At 55.8% G+C, this 10,124-nt stretch overlaps 1 protein-coding gene across 1 annotated transcript in view; it reads right to left on the bottom strand.

Moving 5' to 3' along the window:
* The window catches only part of SLC45A4 (solute carrier family 45 member 4), a 32,606-nt gene extending 23,204 nt beyond the window's left edge, over positions 1-9,402 (bottom strand). The window contains exons 1-2 of the mRNA XM_007464589.1: positions 9,304-9,402; positions 8,776-8,971 (exon numbers count right to left, since the gene is read on the bottom strand). Of these exons, the coding sequence (XP_007464651.1) occupies positions 8,776-8,971; positions 9,304-9,402 (295 nt within the window). The remainder of the gene's footprint in view (positions 1-8,775; positions 8,972-9,303) is intronic.
* Between the last annotated feature and the right edge of the window lie 722 nt (positions 9,403-10,124).

The following is a 10,124-nucleotide window of genomic DNA, read 5'->3' as shown; positions in this document are numbered from 1 at the left end:
TGAGCCTGCGCGTCCGGAGCCTGTGCTCCGCAACGGAAGAGGCCACAACAGTGAGAGGAAAAAAAAAAAAAAAAAAAAAAAAAAAAAAAACAAACAGGAGTGCCAGGTGAACCAGAAAGGTATGCCTTAGGAATTCTTGTGGCACAAAGGAAACTGAGGGCAGTGAGGTGCTAGATCTCCTTTTACAAAACAGAAAGACCAACCAAGAGTGCCAGATGCAGAAGGCCCCTGGGGCGTCATTAGACACTGAGGGGATTCCTAGGAAGGCAGCGGGCACATCTGAGCTGCAGGAGTGCTGCAGAGTATAAAGCACACCTGTTGGAAGGTACACGTTAGATGCGTCATGCGAAAGGTAACTCGCAACAGGTCACCTGTGGGCAACATCGTGCTCACTCAAGGAGGCCACAGGGGACACGCGTTTTCACTTGGGATACAGCATGAACCTGCATTGCTCAATTCTCACCAAAGACTTGTGTTCCCGGGCGCTGCCCTGTGGATTTTGAACGCTAGCCTGAGTCAACAGCACAAGAAGGCACTGGGCGGGCCGGGCTGTAACCTCTAACTCAGGGTGGGGTGAGGGGGCAGGGGCCTGGATTACAGAAGGGTGTTGATGCGGCGGGTGATTCAGTGGGGCTGCCCCCGGGTCACGTTCCCACTCTGCTGCAGCAGCGCTGGCCTCGCTGTCGGTTTCCCTCAGCAATCCGGGGAGTGAAGGAAAAGAGCACTGAAGGCACCTACACTTCGAATGTTTTCTTTAAGGCGCGCTTTGAAAGGGTGGGTTTTTCCCACAGGAAGAAGAGGTGAGGCTCAAGTTGGGACGAATCACATCCTAGGAACCCTGATTCCCATTAAGCCAGGACAGAAAGCGGAACAGTGTCTTAAGAAGAAAAACAGACATATACAAAATGAACAAAGTTTCACCCCTCCTGAATGAGACAGACAAGACTAAACCTAACCCTCCGCATAAATAACCCTACAAACCACTTGGTCACTCCCAGGCCAGCATGGCACCCCTGACTATCGTCAAGCAGATTTCGAGAAATCGGCGTCTCGCTGTCAACTGAGAGGCCACAGGACACTCCTGTACGATTCTCCCCCTCCCGCCAGGACACTTCCTGAACCAAGAAGGAAACAACGGGCGGGGGTCTGCTTCGCAAGGGAAAAGGCTGTCTGGGAACAGACTGGGTCGGCCCAGGAGGGCGCGTGCCCCTCAGCGAGGTCTGCTCAGGGCTCTGGGCAGGCTGTTCCCAGACTCTCAGAGGGGACCCCACGCTCCCACTTGATCCCAACTCTGAGACCAGATTCATCAGCTGCACCTGAGGGCACACACATTAATATGTACACATGCACACACTGTACACAGGCACACACACGCACACATTATACACATGCGTGTGCACACACACAACACATGCACACGCGCACACACATGCACATATTATACACACGCGCACACACGGCGTGCAAATGACGGGCACCTACCTCCAGTGCAGGAGCTCCCGGGCAGCCCCTCCCTTGCCCTCAGACCACCGGCCCTGCAGGAAGCAGGCACGGATGCTGCTATGCCCGCTGCGGCCTCTGGGCCCCCAGCCCCCAGCCCCCAGCACGTCACACCTTCACCCTCTTCTTCGCCTCACGTTTGTGGCTCTTACCAGAAGCCCCTCGACACTAACAGCAGTTTTTATAGGTGCCCCTCTGACCTCCTTTACCTGACGCTTTGAGCCTGAAGCCTAAGAACATAACATATTTTTACAGGCCCCTCCTAAAACTGCAATGTTTGACGAATGGTGGGAATCCAGCGTGTAACAGACGTGGCCTGTCAGGAAGCGGGAGAGATGACGGCGATGCTGAAGGCACCTGTGGCCACAGCCCCGAGGTCAGCCCCGAGGTCAGTGGGAAGCCTCCTGCAAGGGCAGAGCCAAGGCGCCCCCGCCCCCCACCCCGGAGCTGCCACACAGCTTCGGCCTGGAGAGAAAGCCACAGGCTTTCTGCTCTGAGCTGGACCTGGGCTCTCTACCTGCCCTGGATGCTCTGCTGCTGCTGGGGGCTTGTCGCGTGTGTCACACGTGTGGAAACCTCCTGATGAGGGCGCACGAAACCGGCTGCTTGCAGGGGCAGCACCAGGTGCTGCAGGGCAGGAGGGGAGGCAGTCTCACTACCGTGACTGCTGAACTTGGTGAAAATGCTGTATATTCAAGAAAGCAGAAGTGAAGTTGTTCTTTTGGTTTTTGGGGGTTTTTTTTGCGGTACACGGGCCTCTCACTGCTGTGGCCTCTCCCGTTGCGGAGCAAAGGCTCCGGACGCACAGGCTCAGCGGCCATGGCTCACGGGCCCAGCCGCTCCGCGGCATGTGGGATCTTCCCGGACCAGGGCGCGAACCCGTGTCCCCTGCATCGGCAGGCAGACTCTCAACCACCGCGCCACCAGGGAAGCCCAGAACTGAAGTTTTTAAAGGCACCCTCCCCTGCGAGGGAAGATGTAGAACCACAGTGGCTGCACTGGGCCTGCTCCGTTTTCTTCCCAAGCTCAAAGGGCGGCAGTCATGGGACTGCTGGCCTGCAGTGTCTCCCACGAGAGGTGGGCGTTCCTCCCGTGCTGTGGCCGACCAGAGGTCTCGGCCAATAGGACCAGGGAGGGAGGGCTGTCCTGGCGTCACACCCACCTCCTCCTCTGCTGTCACATGGGCCTTCTGTCCTCCACAGCCCAGCAACGTGGCATCGCCTTCTAGCACTGAGGGATGGCACTGCTGCCGGTCCAGAGGCTCCGGCACAAGGGGTGCTCACTTGGAACCAGGCGCCCTCAATTCAGTTCCCAAACTGACCGGACAAAATCCTTGCCGTGGACGAGGCCAAGAGTGCTGCGGTGTCCTTGGTGGGGAGGCACACAGTTCACACCAGGGGCCAGCAAACACAAACGGTTTACAGTGTTCCAATTTCAACTGCACTTACGGGCCTCCCTGGTGGCACAGTGGTTAGAATCCGCCTGCCAATGCAGGGGACACGGGTTCGAGCCTTGGTCCGGGAAGCTCCCACATGCCGTGGAGCGACTAAGCCCATGAGCCACAACCACTGAGCCTGCGCTCTAGAGCCCGCGTGCCACAACTACTGGGCCCACGTGCCACAACTACTGAAGGCTGCACGCCTAGAGCCCGTGCTCCGCCACAAGAGAAGCCACCACACTGCACCGTGTCAGGAACCAGGAACAGATATTGGTTTGGCAAAAGAACCATCTCATGAGAATGAAGTTACCTGGTTTGTCACCTGCGGAGCTCCCTGGGTGGTGGGTGCCCCAGCTAACAAGCTGCTCGGCACGGTTTAGGTTTTCTGACCTGTCATCAGTGGTGTTGCTCCTGCCCTGGCCCCCCGGAACCGCTGGAAAGAGGAATGACCTGGCCTCCTCCGAGGGCGTGTGCAGAGCCCAGGCGTGTGGCTGAGGCTGGCTCCCTGGTACCTACCCCACCACCACGGTCTGAGCTCACAGACGGACCACGGAAGTTAACTCTAACCTAAATACGGATTCCAGCAGCCATCCTCAATGCCAGGCGATGGAAACCTGGGAAGAGATGGTGGGGTTTCAAAGCGGCCGCCATGAGATGGGCTCCTGAAGCACCCACACCCGCCCAGCAAGGCCGCCGACCTTCGGAAGGAGCCGTTTCGATTCCAGCGACACCCTCAATTATGAAAAGAATTATTCCAACCAAATAGAAAATACAGATTCTAACAAAGCCACTACCCTTCAGTACGCCACAAAATTACCAAGTGAATCCCAGACGACTTGAGATGGGCGGCCACGGGCTGGGACGCCCGCCACTGGGGAGAACCACGCAGGGGGGATGTGGCAGGACCTTCCCAAAAGCAGGGGAAGGGAAGCTGCCGGCGGGTGAGGCGCACCCTGGCGCTCCCCGGATGGGGCCCAGCACCCAAAGCTGTCAGGATCTCCGTGGTCTCAGAACCAAGACCACGTGGGGCTCTGTTCCCTCCCGCTTAGGGCATGTGCTTCACCTCCCGGAGGAGGACGCGGGGCCCCCCGCCACTGGGGAGAACCACGCAGGGGGGATGTGGCAGGACCTTCCCAAAAGCAGGGGAAGGGAAGCTGCCGGCGGGTGAGGCGCACCCTGGCGCTCCCCGGATGGGGCCCAGCACCCAAAGCTGTCAGGATCTCCGTGGTCTCAGAACCAAGACCACGTGGGGCTCTGTTCCCTCCCGCTTAGGGCATGTGCTTCACCTCCCGGAGGAGGACTCAGAACTCAGTGTCTCCCCCGTGAAGTGGAGCCAGCAGGGAGAGGATGAGCTCCCCACCTCGGTGCCCGCTGGGGACAACAGAAGCACATGGGAACCGGTCATGATTCCCGGGGCCTGCACACTCCGTGTATCCTCCGAGCACCACCTTGAGGCGACCGCTCGCCACCCCTATCCATCCTCCCGCCGGGCCACTGTGGGGTGGAGGGCACCCCATCTCCCAGCCTGTGACCCCCCTGGTCCTCAACGCAGCGGACTTGAAATGCAGATGGAGGGAGGGGCCAGGCCGAGGGCTGGGGATTTAAGCGGAAACCACTGACTTCCCTCAGCCCTGCTCACCGCGCAGCCCACCTGCCACAGCAAGCAGAGAAACGGGCTCTATTCGCGGGTGGCCGTGAGACCACAAACCAGAAAGGTCTGTAACAAACAGTGAAACCTACAGCTTCCACTGCCAGGATGCTGAAGCTGAAACACGGGCCAGACACTTCAAGGTTTAAACACACCCGACTTCCTCCCAGTGGGCTCCCCCGAGGCAGGTGGACCAGCCCACCCAGCCTCTGCTTCCTCACGTGGGATGGTGACTAATGCTGTCTCCACAGTATTTATGTGTGTCCTCATCTGAGTGGTTGGGCATCTCTAACGGAGACTGGCCACATCCGCTTAAAGGGCAAACACGTGAAACTGGAACGAGAGGCAAATGCATATTAGCTCCGTTTGGGGTGGGCACTGACCCTAGTGTTCCCTAGTTCCCCACAGGCCTTCTGTGTCCTACACGCCAGCAGGTCCAGAGGCCTCGTGTGCCCGGGTCGGGGCAGGCTGTCCGGGACCGAGGAAACCAGGAGTCCGGGCTTTGACGAGGCCACGTGGACATGTCTGGCATCTAAGGTGCATCACTCGTTCTTTCCTTCCACACACACACAGTGAGCCTCCCCTGGGCACGGGCCACTAGGTGAGCCCGTCTGAACCTGCCCTTAAAGGGGGCAGGGCAGGGTGGGGACCTGCAGGAACAGTGACGGGACGATGGCGCTGTGGGCGCTGCTCGGAGCCTCCCCGGGGGTGGAGGACACGCACACACTGACCACGAGAGCCTGGCCCGAGGACGGGCTGCGCGTCATCACATCTGAACCGCCACTCACCGCAGAAGAGACGTGCAAGACAGGATCATCCCTCGGACAGAACTAGACGCCCAAGGGCGTCATATCTGATAAAGGACTCTTTAATAAGGAACTCTCACAACTCATTAAGAAGACAAACAACCTGACTAAAGTATCAGCAAAAAGCGTGAACACGCACTTCATCTAAGATACACGGATGCCCACTAAGCACATGGAAAGCTGCTGAGAGTCAATATTCATTAGGGAAACACAAGTGCTGTCAAGGATGTGGAGGCTGGAGGGAACGGTCTTCTCTTATAAAGTAACTCTGGCACTTACTGTACAGCCAGCCGCCCACTCCGAGGTCTCTACTCATGAGAGATGAAACACAGGTCCACATAGAGCCTTGCAGGTAATGCTCAGAGCAGCTTTATTTAAAACAGCCCCCAAATGGAAACAATCCACATGTCCATCAGCTGGTGAATGAATAGAGCAAAGCGGGGTGGGTCCACTCAGTGGGCTAGTAGTCAGTGCAGCAGGATGGATGGCTCAATCACAAAAGCACTGCAGAAACCAGGCCACGGACTGTGTGATGCTGTTTATAGAAACTTCAGAAAGGGCAAAACTATGACAGAGGCGGGCAGGTGGTGACTGGGGGTCAAGGTGGACTGACGTGAGGGGCCACTAGGGAGCCTCCTGGGACAATGAAAATATTCCTGGTCTTAACTTTGGTGTTGGTTCCAACTACAGACATCTGTCTAGCAAGGGGATCAAACTGTCCACGCTGAGTGGGAGAATACTGTTCCAGCTTTAATAATTATTAATATACAAAATCCAGTAATAAACACCACACCTCTGGGTGTGACAGACAACTTTAAGAAGCTCTGACTCAGATCAGAAAATTCTGATTACTACGTTGCCCCTAAGAGTATAATGAAAGTACAACCCTGGGAAATACACTGGCCATCTGTTGTCTGTTTGCAATCTAAGCCCATCTAGGAACAACTCTCATTAAGCATCATTCCTTTAACCTGTGCAAACAGCCTCTGTCCACAGTCCTGCTCTGCCCATGACCATGACCTATGCAGTGTTTAGGGTCAATGACAAGGGTCACCTTCATCCCCTTTGGGTCAGTTTGTCACGGCCACCTGTGATGACAATCCTTCCTCTTTCCATCACCATTTCTGGATGTTTATATGGAACAGACGTACCTGCAACTTTCAAAAGCTACATTTAATGTCTAGCCTACGTATCATATAGTAAAATATATAATACATATTACCCTGGAATACCTAAGATAGATACAAGTCTCATGTAATACACGAAATACTCAAAACCAAACAATGAAATGTAAGTTGTGTCGAAATTGAGACTCATAACCTGTAAAGTGTCAAAGTTCCAAGGAGCTGTGTTGGTTCCGGGGTTTTGAGCCATAATACACATAACTTATCACCAAGGAAATGTGGAAATAAGAGCTCCCAAATCTCTACCAATTGTACCAACTTATTTCTCAGTAATCAGAGGTTCTGAATTCTGTATTTGTCACCATAACCATGATGAGATGATCTAGAAGTTCAATAACGGTGCCTGACCCTGACCACATGAGCTTAGCCACACTGCTTTCGTTAAGGCCTCAACCCACGAACCCGCATCCCTGCACATCAAAGGGACAAAATAAATGCTTGGTAAGATTAACTGCCACCGGATGTACCCCATCCTGAGGTCTGGCCACAAAGGTGGTCTCCGAGCCTCTCGCCTCACTGCCGCCCTGGAGCCGCCCACCCTGAGAGGCCTCCCCAGCCCGCCGGGAGGGGGTCCCCCAACCCCTTGGGGGGCCGGCATCTCACCCCAGCTCTTCTCCTCGCAGCAAAGGCGGGTCACTCCCCCACCTCCAGCACGAGGACTAAGCCGCACGGGGACAGACATGGCGCCCTATCCACCCCCAGTGGCCTGGCACATGTGGGCACCAGAGGAAGGTGAGCAGGGTAAATGAGAGGTGATCAACACACGGATGAAAGAACAAAGAGTGGCCCACGTGGTGCACGCTCCACCACCCCCAACTCTCCAGAAAAGGTTCTTAATTCATCTGGGCCACTTTCTCAGGCCTCTTTTTTTTTTTTGCGGTACGCGGGCCTCTCACTGCTGGGGCCTCTCCCGTTGCGGAGCGCAGGCTCTGGACGCGCCAGCCCAGCGGCCATGGTCCACGGGCCCAGCCGCTCCGAGGCATGTGGGATCCTCCCGGACCGGGGCACGAACCCGTGTCCCCTGCATCGGCAGGCGGACTCCCAACCACTGTGCCACCAGGGAAGCCCAGGCCTCATATTTTTAAAGATAAAAAATAAAACACCCGGGATGCCAAAGGGAAAACATGTTGAAACATAGTAACCTAAACACTAAGAGTGACGAGCCTGGTCCTTTATTAACGTGCCTGACAAGACAGGTACGGCACCTGCTGTGCTGTGAAGTGCCCAAGTGCGTCTGCCTGCAGAGCGCCCTGACGCCAGCATGGGGGCCTGTTCATAACTGAAGGGGCCGCATGCTTCTCCAACTGATCTGCACCACGCTGGGCCTTAGCTTGTGCTCTCTGAACAAGAAACATTTTACCATGTTCAGAGAAACTTTCCTGTAACAGCCAAAATAAATAGATTGTTTAAATATTTTACTAGACACATGCGGAATTCTAGAATGAAACATGCTTCTAAATAGTTTGGCCCCTTATCCAGTTGGAAAATTACAGATTTTAAAACTTTCTTAGACAACGGGGAAAATGAAATACCCTGGCCACATGTTTAGGGCCTAAGGCACCCCCGGTGGTAATTTGGAAGGGACGCCAGCGTTTTCATACACCAGGCTTAGTAATGCTAACCTGAGTGTCACCTCTGAGAATCCGAGTATTTCTGGAAATATCCATCATTCAGCCACCTAAAGTCCACAGTGAACTCAGATTTAAGTCGATAATAACAATAATATGATGAGAGTAAACAAACACACATTGCATTCTTTGGTGTTTCCTACAGCCAGGCCCTATTCTGAGTGCGGGCGTGTCTCCTGCCCAACAACCCGGGCCCGTCTGCGACTGACCTCACTTTACGAACGAGCGAGGGGCAGCGGGGTTCAAGGGCTTACCCAGCTGGTGGCCGTGTCTGGAGGCACCTCGGGGGAGGTGGGCACGCGCTGGGCCAGAGCTTGGGGACTCCACACACGCCCGAACGCCCAGCCACCAGCTGGCTGGGACCTCTGACTCCACGAGAGCATCTGAGGACCTCCCCCACCCGACCCCACCCCACCCCCGCCAGGGGACACGGGGAAAGCCCATCGGAGGAGGCTGAAGGGAGAGGAGACGGGGGACTGCCGTCAGCCAGCGTGCAGTGCTCCATGTGCCGACACTCACGGGTGTGTGAGGCCTGGGGCCAGGACCCCGTGGAAGCCCAGGCGGCACTTACCGATCTGCAGCAGGATCGGCGTGACCAGCGCCGTCTCCATGGCGTAACAGAACTCCCTGCCAAACATCACAGCCCCGTGCATCACCCACAGGCGCACGGGGATGCGGTCTATGGACCCCTCGCTGACGGTCTCATCGTGCGTCTCCGCCTCCACGCTCCCCGGCTTCTGCAGGTCCGGCAGGGGCACCGGCAACTCCTGAACTTGCAGAGATTCTGAGTCGGCATTCTGCGGAGCCATTTTCATTCCCACCAAAAAAATATATATATCTGTTTACTCTATCTATATAAATAATTCTATCATATATCTTTAAGGATAAATTAAGACGGCTTCTCTTTCTGCTTCAGTGTGTTCCTCCAGCAAGTAATAATACTTATATTCCTCTTTGTCCAAACAGGTATCTCGAAACTTCTCACAATCGGATGAGACACGCAGCAGAACAGAACGATTTTTGGTTGGATTCAACATATGGCTTTGCTGGTTTACTGTGAGTTAGAGTTAAAAATCCGTAAGTGCCATTCAGTTAATACCAGTTCCATCGTCATTACTGAACAAGTGCCGGCGCTCCTTTCCTGGCTGCAGGGAGGCGGGCAGGTGACACACGGAGGTAGGCCGCCGTCGCTCCCCATCGAGGGGCTGGTTGATCTGCAAGAGAGGAAAAGCCCTGCCCGGTCAAACGGGGCCTCGGGGCCTCCCACCCCGGGATCCGGGCGCCCTGCCCAAGGGGCTGGTCCTCGGCCTCTCGGAGACCATGGGCCTCCGTTCACTGGTGCTTCACACTCGGCGTCCTGCTGGCCAGTCTGGCAGGCCAGGGACTGTGCACTTCCAGACGTACCCATGGGTCCCACTTTAACCCCGGCCACGAGCACCGTCTTCTCAAAAGGGGAGCCTGCCCAGGGCTGGGGCGGGGCTGTGACCTGTTGGGGGGCTCGTCCAGCATCCAGATCCTGCCCTGACGATGTTTTGGGGGGGCAGAGGGAAGAACTCAGCCTTCAGGGCAGGAGGGCCCTCCACCCTCGCTGTGTCCCGTTTTCCCAATGGCCGTGCGGTTGTCTCAACATGATTTATTTACAAGTCCACTCCCAGCACTTGGAGATTTCTCCCTTATCATCTCACACTCACTCCATCTGCACTGGGTCTATATGACTTGGTTCGCTCCCTGTCCTCTCCGTCCTGCGAGCCCGTCTGCCCACACCCAGCAAGGCACTATGCGGGGACAGAGCCGCCAGCAGGTCCTGAGGTCTGGGGAGCCACTTCCCTCTCTAGCTTCTCTTCCCAGAGCTCTCCTTTTCACTCCTGCCTTTTTATTTCCAAGAGCTTTATGAGTGTGTGACCTTTAAGAGCTTGACTA

Source organism: Lipotes vexillifer, unplaced genomic scaffold, assembly GCF_000442215.2.
Source record: "Lipotes vexillifer unplaced genomic scaffold, Lipotes_vexillifer_v1.1 scaffold394, whole genome shotgun sequence".
Classification (NCBI taxonomy): domain Eukaryota; kingdom Metazoa; phylum Chordata; class Mammalia; order Artiodactyla; family Lipotidae; genus Lipotes; species Lipotes vexillifer.
The sequence above is the reverse complement of the archived record's forward strand: the minus strand, read 5'-3'. Positions and strand labels throughout refer to the sequence as shown.